This window comes from Microcaecilia unicolor, chromosome 6, assembly GCF_901765095.1.
Source record: "Microcaecilia unicolor chromosome 6, aMicUni1.1, whole genome shotgun sequence".
Classification (NCBI taxonomy): domain Eukaryota; kingdom Metazoa; phylum Chordata; class Amphibia; order Gymnophiona; family Siphonopidae; genus Microcaecilia; species Microcaecilia unicolor.
The window spans coordinates 142163979-142180388 of NC_044036.1; the positions used below are offsets into that span (position 1 = coordinate 142163979).

General features: G+C 46.0%; 1 protein-coding gene across 2 annotated transcripts in view; it reads right to left on the minus strand.

The window, feature by feature from the left end:
* IL17RE (interleukin 17 receptor E) overlaps window positions 1–14012 on the minus strand; it is a 74406-nt gene extending 60394 nt beyond the window's left edge. For both annotated transcript variants that reach the window (XM_030208078.1, XM_030208077.1), the window contains exon 1: window positions 13742–14012. In XM_030208078.1, coding sequence (XP_030063938.1) covers window positions 13742–13861 — 120 coding nt within the window. In that variant the 5' untranslated portion in view covers window positions 13862–14012. The remainder of the gene's footprint in view (window positions 1–13741) is intronic.
* Window positions 14013–16410: the final 2398 nt, after the last annotated feature.

Sequence of the window (16410 nt, forward strand, 5' to 3'; positions counted from 1 at the left end):
TGAAGTGAACCCAGCAGAACGCCCCGGGCGGTACCTTCTAGCTTCACGGAAGCGAGGTCTGTACGAGGAGTGGACCGCCTGGCCCTTAGAGGAAGGCCTCTGCCTATCTTCGGGCAAGCGCTGGGGTTTTGGATCACCCAGGCCTTTCACAATTTTCTCCAACTCCTCACCAAATAGGAGAAGTCCTTGAAAAGGCAACTTCACCAACCTTTGCTTAGAGGCCATGTCCGCTGCCCAGTGTCGTAGCCACAGACGACGGCGAGCCGCCACTGCTACTGCCATTTGTTTAGCCGAAGCTCTGACAAGGTCATAAAGGGCATCAGCCAGAAAGGACAAGGCCACCTCCATCCACGGAGCCACATCCAAGAAGGGCTCCGCTCCATCTCCGGGCTGAGCCACTGCCTGTTGCAGCCAAGCTAGGCAGGCTCTAACAGCATAACAGCTGCATGCAGACGCCCGAACAGTGAGACCTGCAATTTCAAAGGACCGTTTCAATGCTGTTTCCAGCCTACAGTCTTGAGCATCCTTCAGGGCAACACCTCCTTCAACAGGGAGGGTAGTTCTCTTTGTCACCGCAGTGACTAGGGCATCCACTGTAGGCATTTGAAAACGAGCCATATGTCCCTCACGCAGAGGGTATAACTGCCCCATAGCCCTGGAAACTCTCAAAGGTCCCTCGGGGTCAGCCCACTGAGCCGAAACAAGCTCTAGGATGGAGTCATGCAAAGGGAAGGCCCAAGCAGCTTTCTTGGTACTAGCCATCCTGGGATTACCCGAGGAGGCCATGCCACTGTCAGGATCTTCAATCGAGAGGGCCTGCAGGGTATCTGAAATAAGCGCTGGCAGCACATCACGGTGGAAAATCCTCACCGCGGAGGGATCATCCAGATCCTGTGGTAAATCCGCACCTGACTCTGGTTCCTCAGACCAAGAACGTCTGTCAGAGTTCTCCGAATCCTCACACCCCGACCACGGGGGGGAAAAAGGTGCACCACAATCTGAAGGGGAATTAACCCTTCTGCGCTTATCTTTAGGCCAAGCATCCGGGGAAAAAAGCCTCACTGGGCAGTCCCAGGCCAGAATCCATCGGGGGGGCAATCAGAGGAGCCTCAGGCGACCCTTGAGGAAGGGCTCTTTTCATCATGTATGCTTTATGCAGCAAAAGCACAAAATCCGGGGAGAAAATCTCACCCTGGGCACCCAAATCCTGTCCGGTGCTAGCCACTCCTGAAATAACCTCATCTCGAGGTGCCCCACCCGGCTCAGGTCTCTCCGTGTCCACGGAGGCCGCGCCATGTGGTGTAAGCAAAATGGCGCCTGCTGCCAGCTCAGAGCGGGAAGAAACATCGCTCGCCATGCTCGGGCCGGCTCCTACGCCAGAACAGCACGATTTACAGAGCCCTGCTGCTGATTTGCGCTTGCCACAAGTGGAACAGCGCTTTACATTGTCCGCAGCCATCGCTGAAAAACGGCGGTAAAATCCAAGATGGCGGTTTCGCGCCAAAATCGCCCCGATCGTGGGCCCACCCCGGAGGAGTTGGAAAACACTCTTACCTCAAAGGATCTAGTGTACAACTACGATCCTGCTGAAAATCAGGTCAAAAACCTCTGTTCCAGCGTCTCTGCGTTTAAAAACGCGACGCAACTTTTTTTTTTTTTTTTTTAAGCTTTGAGGAAAGCAGAGGTATTGAAGACTCCGGAGGCTCAGATGAGTGGGAAAGGCAGGGAAAGGGCGAACCTATATGCCTGCATCCACTGTTGGTGGGTAAGGACAGGGAAAGCAAGGCAATATGTCCACATCCACAGAGGTATGGGTAAGGCAGGGAAAGGGCTAACCTATGTGCCTTTAAAGCAGGGGCGTATCTGCGTGGGGCCTCAGGGGCCTGGGCCCCCGCAGATTTCGCCCTGGACCCCCCTACCGCTGCCAACCCTCCCCCTCCGTTGCTCGCCTACCTTCGCTGGCGGGGGACCCCAACCCCCGCCAGCCGAGGTCCGCGTCCTCCTGCCGCTGCCGGCTGCCTTTAAAAGAATTCAGTCAGCTGGCGGGGGACCCCCAACCCCCGCCAGCCAAGCCGAGGTCCTTTCATTTCTTCCACTAAAGCTGGCGCCGAAAGTTTCTTTTGAGTCTGACGTCGCTGCACGTGCAGCGACGTCAGACTCAAAAGAAACTTTCGGCGCCAGCTTTAGTGGAAGAAATGAAAGGACCTCGGCTTGGCTGGCGGGGGTTGGGGGTCCCCCGCCAGCTGACGGAATTCTTTTAAAGGCAGCCGGCAGCGGCAGGAGGACGCGGACCTCGGCTGGCGGGGGTTGGGGTCCCCCGCCAGCGAAGGTAGGCGACAGCAACGGCGGAGGGAGATTGGCAATGGCAGTGGCTGGGGGGAGGGGGATCGGCAATGGCGGCGGCGGCGGGTGGGGGCTATAATGTGCCCCCTCACTCTGGCCCTGGCCCCCCCTACCGCCGCAGTTCAGATACGCCCCTGCTTTAAAGTGAGGCTGCTATAGCCTCCAACACCCCGGTTAACAACTGGCAAGCCAGGAACCACCTCCCGGCAGATTTTTCTGGAGCTCGAACAAGCTGCAGCCACCCTGCTAGGGGAGATAGAGAATACTGAAGAGGCAGTGGAGCTAGCTGGCCAAGAGGGCACTGTGAAAGTTTGAGTGTTCTCTATCTCCCCTGCTGGTTGATGGACATAACCCATACGTAATGGCTTCATCTGCTTGATGACAAGGAAGGAGGTGTTGCAAAATATAAGATAAAAATGCATAATCCTACACAAAACAATAAAGGAAAGATCCATAAATACATAAAATCTGACAACAGAGCACACAGAAGTGAATGGAAGAGTTAAAAAAAAAAGTATTAGGCATCAGAATCACTTAACAGGGATTTTTTGAAAAGAAAAGTTTTCAAAAACATGCAAACAGCTAACTAATCATACTAGGATCTTATATAGTTCAGTAAGGAATTCCACCATTTAGTACCTTGGTAAGAAAAAAGTAGCAGAATAGGTTGACTTATAAACTACTCTCTTACAGGTAGGAAAATTTTATTTATTTGTTACATTTGTATCCCACATTTTCCCACCTATTTGCAGGCTCAATGTGGAGTCGACAGTAGTATTTTACGCCAAAGGTTGCATTGCATGAAGGCAAATTAATAAGGGGTAACATATAATCAGGGGCAGTACCATATAAAATCTGGTACAGAGTCTGAAAACGATCCTGGCTTTAATTGTATCAGCAGTGAAGTAGCCCTTCCAAAGCGTGGCATATGCAGGACAAATCCAGCTGCAGTATTTTGGGCAATTTGTAGTTTCCTTAAGGCACATTCTTTGCAACCAACATAGACAGAATTGCAGTAGTCAAATTGGGTCCAGACTAGAGACTAGACCAGTGGTGCAGCTATAGAGGGCCGGCCCACCCACTTTGGGGTCAGGCCCGCTCAAAATCAGTGCTCCATAGGAGTGGCTAGCGGGGATCCGCAAGCCCCGCCAGCAAATTTCCTTCCAGCAGAAGAACGCACATCCTGGGCAACCAGCAGTGTTGCTGAGCCGCTGCTGCCCCACCCCTTGCACATGCTCAGTTTGCGCGTATGAGCAGAGGTTGGCCATGTCAGTGGTTCTGAGACACTACCAGTAGCTGCACAGAATGTAAGTGTTCCTTCTGCTGGAGGAGGTCTTCGGCTGGCGGGGGCGTGAGGATCCCTGCCAGCTCAGGTATTTCTTTTGGTTTGATTGGGGGGGTGGAGGAAGAGAACCGGAGGGAGCTGAGAAGAGCACCGAAGGGGGGGGGGGGGACGAGGAGGGTGGTGAAGAGATGAGTTTTCGGACCCACTCTCTTTGGGCTCAGGCCCACCCTAAATTTGCCATTTGGCTATGCTCCTGGACTGGACAAGAAATCTGAAACTATCAATTGAAAAAAGGGTCTAATACCTTTCAGCTTCCAAAGAAATTTAAAAAGTTTAGAGGCCCTTTTTACAAAGCATTAGTGGAGCTTGGTAGAGCTACTACCACTTTGTCACGCACCAATCTGGTACTGCCCACCAGCAGCAATGCCCCCTCCCCCCATTTCTGGTGTGCCAGTAATAATTTTTAATTTTTTCTGCCAGAGGCTGACCTGGCGGTGCTGCCTGGTAACTGCCGGGTTAATGTGGGAGCCCCTACTGCCTCCTAAATCGGAAGCGGTAAGGATTCCCTCGGGAAATGGCCGTACGGCAAGTATATACTTACCTCACAGCCATTACCTTGTTTTCACAAAAACCCCGCTGCGGTAAAACGGGGCCTCAGTACACGGCAAATCCACGTGCCAAGGACACTGCAGCTTAGTACAAGGACCCCTTAGTGACTACATAATATACCTGAGATTCAAAGGTTAAATGCCGATCAACAATGGCCCTTGATATTTTAAGAGTGGTTAATTACTTCCTAGTTTTCCTTTCAGCAGTGATTAAGTTATCTACAGTGTAAACACTGATCAGCTATAAAACATCTAATATCTCTAATGGGCAGCCTGTACATCTGGTCTCTCCTACAACCAACTGTGAGCTCTGAATCCAGTCACTAGGAATTACTCTTGATGACCATGGCATTCTCCCAGGAACTGAACCAGAAACCTTCTACATGGCAGCACTTCCACGAAGCCACAGAACTTTGGTCGTGTCAGTTTCAGTCAAAATATAATGAGCCATAATTATGGACCTAAAGTCTGCAACTTGACGAGGCATGCAAAAATCACGCACGGAGGGAAGCAGAGAATTCCCTCGGCTGGCCTAAATATATTTTTTTAATGGTGTGATTAAAAAAAATGTGGAGAGGGGAAGGCAGTGGTCATTTTCTTTATTTATTTCCAGCTATTTCCTGTACTTAAGAGTTAAAATATGGAACTCTCTACCTATTGCCATCAGAACAGAAAACAGCTATCTTAGCTTCAGGACGAGGCTAAAAACCTTTCTGTTTTCAAAGACTGCTTCATAACAATCCATTGACTTCTACCTCCTAGTATCATCCATTATCTTTTCCTGTAATGTTTTTGGTCTCATGCATTACACCAGTGGTCTCTAATTGTTCTCATACCTCACGCTAACATTATCGGCTTTTGTCTCACCTAGAATGGAAACCGCACTGAACCCTGGAAAGGGGATATTAGCGGTATAAAAGAATTGATTTGATTTGATGAAGTACCAGGTTGGCGACTGCATCAGTTTCTATCTGAGGTGGGCAAAAGACAATAAGACTCTCCATAATAAGGGAAATTCTATGACTGGGCAGCCGTGGTTACACGTGCCTTGCACACGTAAAGTGTGAAATTAGCACTTGTGTGTATATGCTATGCTGTGGGCATAGGATGGAACAGGCTTCAGTCAGATCACACATGGAAATGCACAAGTTGAAATGTCTATTGTGAAATGCAAACAGAGAGGCTACTGCTTTGGATTCCACTGATAGGCAAGAAAACAGTGCCACTAAACACAAAGTCCAAGGTAAAAAATAGGTTTATTCAACACAGAACATCCAACATGGACATGTTTTGCCCAAATAGGCTGAATTAGTACATAAGTATTGCCATACTGGGAAAGACCAAAGGTCCATCAAGCCCAGCATCCTGTTTCCAACAGTGGTCAATCCATATCACAAATACCTGGCAAGATCCCAAAAAAGTACAAAAAATTTTATACTGCTTATCCCAGAAATAGTGGATTTTCCCCAAGTCCATTTAATAATGGTCCATGGACTTTTCCTTTAGGAAGCCGTCCAAACCTTTTTTAAACTCCGCTAAGCTAACCGCCTTTACCACATTCTCTGGCAACAAATTCCAGAGTTTAATTACACGTTGAGTGAAGAAAGATTTTCTCCGATTCGTTTTAAATTTACTACATTGTAGCTTCATCGCATGCCCCCTAGTCCTAGTATTTTTGGAAAGCGTTAACAGATGCTTTACATCTACCATTTCAACTCCACTCATTATTTTATAGACCTCTATCATATCTCCCCTCAGCCGCCTTTTCTCCAAGCTGAAGAGCCCTAGAGGTCAATAGATGTTACAAGGTACATTCACAATCTAGCTCAGATTGTCAAAGACAAGGGAGTTGTGAAAAAAGTATTCTTGAACCCAGGACAGAAGTTTACACTGTTGTGTGTAAAGCTTGTTTAGGCAAAATGTGACCACTTCAGACAGTCTGTGTTGAATAAACCTTTTTTTATCTCGGACGTTGTGTTAGTTGCATAGGTGCCAGCTCTGTGAGTGCTGTGGGTACTTGAGAACCCCCCAATATTGAGCATAGACTTCACTTTATCCGAGGAGTGATAGAATTCCATCATACATTAGAGATTGTCACTGGTTGTTAATACATCAACGTGTCAAGTATAAAATAGCCTGGAAATTAATGTCATGTCCCCTACCTCAACGCAAGCGGCGTCCTCGGGCTGCGCGGGGTTCCGTCGACACGCACACTTGACTGGCACTGCCTGAGCCATGTGTGTGTAGTCCTCTCTGGGTTTGTTCAGAGAGTGGTGGTTGCAGGCTCCTTGATTGCTTTGCTTCCACCCACCTGGGTCTGCTCTTCCCCTGCCTGGCTTCCCTTGCTTCTCTCCTATTGGTCTTCCGGCTCCTCCTTCCCCTGCTCTTGTCCAAGGCTGTGCCCCTTCTCCCTGCTGATATCAGACGCCAACACTTTATCAGCTGAGCTCTCCCTGGACTCCATGCTTCGGCTTCTACTTTGGTAGGTGTTTCTAATTCTGTAGTCTGCTTCTTATCTACTGGTCCCTCGTTGCTGACTTTGCCTGTACCTGGATTACCCTTCTGCCTGCCTACTGACTTTCGCCTGTACCTGGATTACTCTCTTGCCTGCCGCCTGCCTTTCGCCTGTACCTGGATTACTCTCTTGCCTGCCTACTGACTTTCGCCTGTACCTGGATTACTCTCTTGCCTGCCTACTGACTTTCGCCTGTACCTGGATTACTCTCTTGCCTGCCTACTGATATTCACCTGTACCTGGATTATTCTCTTGCCTGCCTACTGACTTGCCTGTACCTGGATTATTCTCTTGCCTGCCTACTGACTTGCCTGTACCTGGATTACTCTCCTGCCTGCCGCCGGCCTGCTGACTGCCACTTGTACCTGCTGCCTGCCTGGCCGATACATTCATCACCCCACTTCCAGCTCCGTCCCGTAAGTCCTGCAGGCTGCCCGCACCTAGGGGCTCAACCTCTGGGGAACAGCAGTCAGCGCAGGTGAAACCCGGGGTTGCCCAGCCGCCAAGAAGAACCTGGTCCGAGTACCAGGCTCAGCAGAACTCTACTTGGTACAAGAACTCACAAGTCTGACAATTAATCAATGGTTTAAGCACGGACAGTCTTACAGACCTACTAGGGATCCCTTCCTTGGGAAGATGTTTATGTTTTCTTTGTACATTTCAACTGGGTTATCCTGTCTTTAAAAATGTTAGGTTGAAGTCAATTTATGAGGGTTCTTTCCCTTTTTATGGGGCACGGATTTGGCATGAATTGCCTGTGTCATTGAAAGGTTCATCATCCCTATCTATCTTTTCATAGGGGTTTGGTAAACTACTTTTTTTAGTAAATAATAGGTTACTTTGTTTTGAGAATTTAGCTCTGTTTATATTGTTCTTTTGTTCTACTGATGTGCTAATTCCTCTGATGTACAAGAGTGTCTTTGCTTGTTAACCACTGTGAATCCATTGTGGAATAACGGACAGTATATAAGACTCAAATAGAACAGAATAGAATTGTGATGGGTTCAGCACCCCCAATCATTCGGAAAAGTTGGCTTCTGTGTTTTTTGGTGCTATTCTCTTCCACTGGGCCTCTTTGTATTTCACAAGAAGCATTTCCATGAATGATCCCTGAAAGCCATTTGTAATATAAAGTGACGAGACAGGATCGCCAACAAAGAAGTCTTTGAAAGGTACAACATCCAGGATCAGGTCTGTGGACCACTGTCTGGTACACCTTGATCTTGGCAGGCAGTCTAACGCCTCATCATCCTATGAATGGTGACAGAACCTGCCAAACAAATGTTACTTCAAAGACAATACAATGTGGCTGCTGTATTATATTGAGTGTCCTCAATGAAAACTCTGAGCTTGACATAGGCCGTGATTAGAGCCTTTATTTCAGACTGATGGTGAGCCTAACAATACCGTTGTCAAAGCAAACTCAGTGTACACTGGCCTGAAGGCCCTGCAGGGATTGGGCTAGTAGTGATGTTCATCTCCAAACAAGTCCTTGACCACTAAGAGAGAGGTGGCTAACTTCAGTCTTCAAGAGCCATGTGCTGCCTGGAAACTGCCGGATTAATGTGGGAGTCCCTACTGCCTCCTAAATCGGAGGCAGTAAGGATTCCCTCAGGAAATGGCCGTACGGCAAGTATATACTTACCTCACAGCCATTACCTTGTTTTCACAAAAACTCTACTGCGGTAAAAGGGGCCTCAGTACACGGCAAATCCACGTGCCAAGGACACTGCAGCATAGTACAAGGACCCCTTAGTGACTACATAATATACCTGAGATTTAAAGGTTAAATGCCAATCAACAATGACCCCTGATATTTTAAGAGTGGTTAATTACTTCTTAGTTTTCCTTTCAGCAGTGATTAAGTTATCTACAGTGTAAACAAGAGCACCCATAAAACATCTAATATCTCAAATGAGCAGACACAATCAGCAGTAAAACATCTACTATCTCTAATGGGCAGCCTGTACCTCTGGAGGCATATTTTCAAAGCACTTAGCCTTCCAAAGTTCCGTAGGTTTCTATGGAACTTTGGAATGTTAAGTGCTTTGAAAATATGCCTCCTGGTCTCTCCTAGGACCAACTGTGAGCTGTGAATCCAGTCACTAGGAATTACTCTTGATGACCATGGCATTCTCCCAGGAACTGAACCAGAAACCTTCTACATGGCAGCATTGCGACGAAGCCACAGAACTTTGGTCGTGTCAGTTTCAGTCAAAATATAATGAGCCATAATTATGGACCTAAAGTCTGCAACTTGACGAGGCATGCAAAAATCACGCACGGAGGGAAGCAGAGAATTCCCTCGGCTGGCCTAAACACAGATCGAGTTTTCAGGCTACCCAAAATGAATATGCATGAGCTATATAAACTCAGTGTATAGAAAAAAAAAAGTGCTAATTGGGTATAGTGTTTATATTTGTGTTGTTATATTAACTAAACATATTTGTCTAAACAAACTGATTTTTCTACTATGAGCCTTCAAAGGTATTTGTCAAATGTTTCTGACTCTTCATGAAAGATAAACACCATCAATCTTCATCAGGTTAAAATTCACAAGTTCAAAATCCAATTACCCAATATTTTCCAATGTTCAATATTCAGCCAAGAGAGGAAACATAGGCAAATATATATCATGTATTTTCATTGCTGGGTGCTTCTAGACCAGTGTGTCACCAAATATTTGACAGACAGCACCCTTGTTGGGGAGAGTTGAGAACCAGGCGGTCAAATAATTCATCTCCATAAGTACTTTCTACTCTTGTCATCAGCCCCAACTGGAAATGTTGCAGACCTATGGAACACCCCTCTCCTCCACCCCTGCCGTCACCACCAATGCATCTGTATTTCTCTTGCATCATTGTCAGCAGCAGTGAAATGATATATAAGGTTTTTTTCTTTATTCAGTTGCAAATGGTAGTATTCAGTGTGTCACCCACTTGAACATTATCTGTTCGGTGTGTCACAACAGAAGATAGGTTGAGAACCACTGGGTTGGAGGATTCTTTCCTGTCATTTATGGGTAGTTGGGTTTTATATATCTGTTTGTTATAATGCTGATGCCTCTTGTATTGGTACTTCATGTTTGTTCGTGGCTATAATTTTTTTGATGCAACCTACTTGAGAAAATCCACTGCTTACTTCTGGGATAAGCATCATAAAATGTATTGAGCTTTTCTGAGATCTTGCCAGGTATTTGTGACCTGGATTAGCCACTGTTGGAAACAGGATACTGGGCTTGATAGACCTTTGGTCTGTCCCAGTGTGGCAATACTTATGTACTTGGGATTCTGAATGGAATGTTGCTACTCTTTGAAATTCTGCATGGAATCTTGTTATTCTTTAGAATTCTAGAATCTTGCTATTCTTTGCAGTTCTACATGAAATGTTGCTACACTTTGAAATTCTGCATGGAATCTTGTTATTCTTTAGCATTCTAGAATCTTGCTATTCTTTGCAATTCTACATGGAATGTTGCTACTCTTTGGGTTTCTGCCAGGTTCTTGTGACCTAGATTGGCCACTGTTGGAAACAGGATGCTGGGCTTGATGGACCTTTGGTCTGTCCCAGTGTAGCAATACTTGTGTACTTATGTACTGACTGATCCTGACGGCAGATTAAATTAAAATAAAAATATATGCCCGATACCCTGTAAACTAAACCTAAGTATGGCTCTTGAGAGTTACCCCTGCACTAATGCCATCATTTTATAATGATCCTGCTACAAATATCAGCAGGAAGTCTTAAACTGTATAAATAGGGACTAATAAAGAATGTGAGGCACACTGAAACTGCAAAGGACGAGGAAAGGGGATGTGACTTGATATACCGCCCTTCTGTGGTTACAATCAAAGCGGTTTTACATATTATATACAGGTACTTATTTTGTACTAGGGGCGATGGAGGGTTAAGTGACTTTGCCCAGACAGAGTCACAAGGAGCTGCAGTGAGAATCAAACCTTTGGGGTTTTTTTGTTCCTACAGTCGTTGCAAGAAGCTGGTCTGCTTGCTTTGAATACCAAGGTATTTGCGTGCATCGCTAGTCACGAACAGGGCTGCGGTCCTGCTACTAGATTTGGAGTTTACTGTTTGACCCCTGATGTAGACACTCTTGTGCGTCGAAACACGGCCCGTGTCGGGTCTTTTATTCGGGTCTGTTGGATTCATATCTCCGGTAGTGATTCGTCTTTGGTCAGCCTCTACTATTTCCTGCTGTGGAATCAAACCCTAACCATTAGGTTGCTCCTCCATAATTGTCTGGAAATTAAAGAAAGTGGATGAATTGCAGGAATACACATCACCAATGGCAACCGGCTGGTCTGGTGCTTTGCCCCAATGACAGCTTGCTCGCCCAGGCCATGGGAGAGTAAAAAAGGGGCATGGAGTTTTGTTGGTCTGGCCAGGATGGTGAAGGCTCAACCAGCCTTGGTCAGACATGTCAAAATTGGAGGAAAATTTTAAATGTGGATGTCATGGGAAGCATCAACCAATCGGATGCTTCCCTTTCTTCTACTGGGAGGAGCTGGGCAGAAAATGTTTAAGGCAGCACCTCCAGGGAACAGGATTCTTCCCGCTCCTCGAAGGCATCTTGCTTACCTGACCCACCCTAATTTTCATATTTACCTTGTGTTTTGTCACAGGTTGGGGGGGGGGGGGCAGTACCTGAGCTAGGAGCACCATCAAAGGAGGTCCTTTGAATGAAGACTTAACATTCACCAAGTGGTCAATGTTAGGACTAGGCTCAAAAGCTCAGGCCTGGAGATCCAGGCCTGTTCTTGCTCTACCTGGTATGGTGGGGTAAGAGGTTTTCTCAGGTTTTGTTTAAAATTTACTGAGGCCTCTTAGCTATGTATGGCAGGCTGTTCACCTTGTTACGGTTGAGTTTTATATTGTCCAGTGCTCAAGTAAATTTTGTATTCCACCAATAAAACGAAGCTGTAGCCTTGTTATCTTCCAACTGAAGTCTATGTCTTTAAATGCATAGTGTGATGTTGTCTGGCTAAATGTGATGTATGAAAGCTTCAGAAAGTTGATGGGGGCTTTGGTATAGTTAGTTCTAATTTTGGAGGGATGACTAAATATGTTTTGATGACTTTATAGGGGGTTCGTCCTTGAAGAAGCGGTTGTGAAACATGGCCATGTTGGACAATATTCCCCTGAGCCGCCAACAAAGATAAGTGCATAAGAGCATAAACTCACATTATTAAGAATTAAACATAGTAATAAAGTTAGATGACTCCGCCGGGAGCAGAAATTTTGATGATATAATTTACTTTCATGAAGCGGCACAACTGAGGCCTTTATATTCAACTTGGCAAATGCTTGACTAACTTTGAATAGTGATCTTATAGTCATAGTAGATTCATAGTAGATGATGGCAGATAAAAGACCTGTATGGTCCATCCAGTCTGCCCAACAAGATAAATTCATTGTATGTGTTACTTTATATGTACACCTGACCTTGATTTGTCCTTGACATTTTCAGGGCACAGACTATAGAAGTCTGCCCAGCACTAGCTTTGCTTCCCAATTACTGCTGTTGCCACCCAATCTCAGCCAAGCTTCTATGGATCCATTTCTTCTGAACAGGATTCCTTGGTGTTTATCCCACGCATTTTTGAATTCCGTTACTGTTTTCATATGCACTGCCTCTCACGGGAGGGCATTCCGAGCATCCACCACCCTCTCCATGGAAAAAAAAAACCTTCCTGGCATGTTCCCCTGAGTCTGCCTCCCCCCCCCTTCAACCTCAACTCATGTTCTCTAGTTCTACTGCCACAGCTGCAGCGAATATTAGTGGTCATTTGAAGCTAGTGTGATGGAGTGAATACACATAATTATTACCTCAAAAGGAGCGAACAGTCTCACATTCCCTGTTAATTGCTGTAAAGAAAATAGCACCTAACCAAAACCGTGCAGAACAGATAAAAGCAAAGCAAAAGCCAGACCTCGGGTGGATAACATCTGCTTCATAGATCTTAACACCTCAACCACATAACCATTAAAGGTCACATCGGAGTTAACATACACAGAGCTATCGTAGCATCTCCAATCTCTACTCTTTGATACTTATTTAGTAATTTTGAAAGTTTATTTTAGTTGCCTCGCTGGGGTTTTACATCGGGTGTAAAATATACACGTTTCAATCGTTCTGCATAAAGATGAAACGACCGTGCGGTATTTAGGAATCAACAGGACCCTGCAGAAGTAAAACCCACCTTTCAGTGTGTAACTATTTCACTAACAGCAAATAAGGAAAGTGGGTTATTACTTACTCAGGAGAAAAAGAAAATGCCGTGACCCATCCGATCTATTCGGAAAAGTGGTTTGGGCTGCAAGACACCGCCCCACACTTTGGGTTTTTACGGTAAATGCATAACGAAGCAACAGAACAGGTACAACTCATCCACTTTACTGGGCAGATTGGATGCGCCAGGTTGGCCTTTATCTGCCGAACAAATCTCAGATACGTTTACAGGTCTTGCAAACCACCCAGTCCTGAGCCCCATTGATAGTTATTTAATCACTTTGTTGTAACGCCACCATGTTTTCTTTCTTTTTTTTAATTTAATGTTTATTAATTTTACCACCATGTTTTCTAGGACCGCGGAAATAAAAACTAATTAAAGCTCAGAATTACGACTTGCAGGTGGCAAAATCTTGACGGGGCCTTAAACTCTCCGAGCAATGTTACTCCGTCCAATGCAGCAAAGATTCCACCAGCCAGAAATCCGTTTACACTGTTGGTCCATAATTCATTTAACGCCCCATCTTGGTTCTGGGTGTCAATATCGGAGAGTCTAGATTAGAGACAGCCCAGAGTCCTAAAGATCTGCTCGGCTCCTTCACCTCCCATAAATTCAAATGTGACCTAGAAAGAAACCTGGGGCTCGGTCACAAACTCCAAACGTGCGCATCGCACGGTGCTAAGTGCTACACTCGTGAAAAAGGTTGTGAAGTGTAAGGCGCACCCCCCCAGCCCCCACTTACGAAGTTGGCCGTCAGTCGTTTCCGGACGACGGGCGGCTGCAGTTGAGTCCCAGCCGCCACCGTGTAGCTGGAGAAGAAGGGGAAGAGGAGCAGGAGGAGGGGGGCAGCAGCCAGCCCCATGGGCAGAGGGTGTCTCACCGGAGCCCGCACATGTCTCGGGGCAGCCCCTGCGTCTCATGCCCCCCTTGCCAGCGTCTGGTTGCCCTCGGTGGGAACGGGAGCTGGGCTGCACTACAGTCCTTCCCGGTCACCTGCTGCTGCCGCCTCCACCGCTCTTTCACACCCACCCACCAGCACCTCCCTGCCAGCTCGCCCCCGCCCTCTTGACACTATTTCCTGGCAGGCAGGGAGGGAAGGAAGAGGCTCACCACAGGCAGATAGACAGAAAGGTGAGGAGTCACGTCTGAGGCACAGCAGAGAATGACATGGTGGGGGACAATCCCTGCTCCGTCCCCATGCCATCCCCACAGGCCCTGTTTCCATCCCCTTCCCGTGCTGGCCCTATCTCCTGGTCTCTGTTCTCTGTTCTCGTATGCAGAAGCCTCCAACACTTATGATTTTATATTTCAATCTTTTCATTAAAGTATAAAAAGGAACAATATGCTGTGCAACTGTTGTGTATAAATTACAAATAGAAAACAATAAGCAGCTATAATAATCCTACCACCACCCTCTACCCTTCCAACCCCAACAACAGCTGACTTCTACTACCCCAAGGAATCTTAATCCACCCTGTTAAAATATCCAGGGGTGCAAAATACAACCCTTAGAGGGGAGAAATATGCCCTATGAAGCACTGTTATTATTTTTTAATCTGTGGATGAATAAAAAGTCAACAATCTCAGGATTCAGTCCAGCTCTCCTGTCTTCCACAGTTCTTCCTGCAATAGAAGATGTCTTCTTAGAAGATGTGCTGTTAGCAGAATGTACAGGATCCCCCATGCAAATGTTGCTAGCTGTGGCCAGAATGTTTGCTTGTTTAAAAAAAAATATATATATTGTTGTCTGCATAAATATCAATCCAGTTCATTAACAGGCTTCAAAGTAGAAAGTGACATGGGGACAAAGTTTGTCCCCGTCCTCACTGGCTGGCTCTGTCCTCGTTCCCATCTCGTCCCCGTGAGCTCTGTCCCCGTCCCCATTCCTGTGTCATTCTCTACGTGGAAGAAAAAATGGCTAAAGATGTAAAGAGAGGTGACAAGACTTATTTTCAGATATATTGGAGAATGGAGAAGAGATAGGGATGGAATTGCGAGACTGAAAGATAATGAGAATGGCTATGTGGAGAGTGATGAAGATAAAGCGAACGTGCTAAACAATTATTTCTCTTCGGTGTTCACAGAGGAAAATCCTGGAGAAGGACCGCGGTTGGCTGCCGAGGGAACGTCTGGGAATGGAGTGGATACTGCACCATTTACGGAAGAAAGAGTTTATAAATAGCTGGAGAATCTAACGGTGGACAAAGCTATGGGGCCGGATGGGATACATCCCAGGATACTGAGGGAGCTCAGGGAGGTCCTGGCGGGACCTCTTAAAGATTTATTTAATAGATCTATAGAGACGGAGAGGTTCCGTGAGATTGAAGACAAGCAGAAGTGGCCCCTCTTCACAAAAGTGGAGACAGGGAAGAAGTGGGAAACTACAGACCGGTAAGTCTCACGTCAGTGGTAGGAAAAATAATGGAGTCGCTGCTGAAAGAAAGGATAGTTAACTTTCTAGAAGACAACAGGTTACAGGACCCGAGGCAACATGGCTTTACCAAAGGAAAATTCTGCCAAACGAATCTTATTGATCTTTTTGACTGGGTGACCAAAGAACTGGATGAGGGACGTGCGCTAGATGTAATCTACTTGGATTTCAGCAAAGTCTTTGATTCGGTCCCCCACAGAAGACTCGTGAATAAGCTGAAAGGGTTGAACTTAGGACCGAAAGTGGTGAACTGGATAAGAAACTGGTTGACCGACAGGTGGCAGAGGGTGGTGTTAAATGGAATCCACTCGGAGGAAAGGAAGGTGAGCAGTGGAGTTCCTCAGGGGTCGGTGCTGGGGCCTATTTTGTTTAATATATTTGTGGGAGATATCACTGAAGGGTTGGAAAGATAGGTTTGCCTTTTTGCGGATGACAAGAAAATAACCAAGAGTGGATACCCTGGAGGGAGTAGAAACAATGAGAAGGGATCTCCAAACGTTAGAAGAATGGTCGAGGGTCTGGCAGTTAAAATTTAATTATACTACTACAGGGGTAAAAATTATATTTCTGGACTACAAGTGTTACTAAAATACAAATTAATAAAGTACTCTCATTACAAGTACATTAATTTTTTTATACTTTTATTTATAATGCATACATGTGCCCACTTCTCCTAAAATGCCTAAAGTTACCCCAGAACTCCTTTCATACGAGCCCAACAGGTGCTCACAATCACTCACTCCGCCCGTATTCATACTTTTAACCACACCATTTGCATTTTTCTCAATACTGCTTCAATTGGTAGTATGCCCAAAGTCCAGACCAATGTAGTCACTTAGATCGAATTAGAGCCAAAAAAAAGAGACTGTATGGACTATGTCTTAAAACACACACTTGTTCATGTCCTTAGTATAATAATAATATCCAAAATACTTCTGAAAAGGCAAACGATGCAGTGAAATGTGAAGCAGTATCAGGCA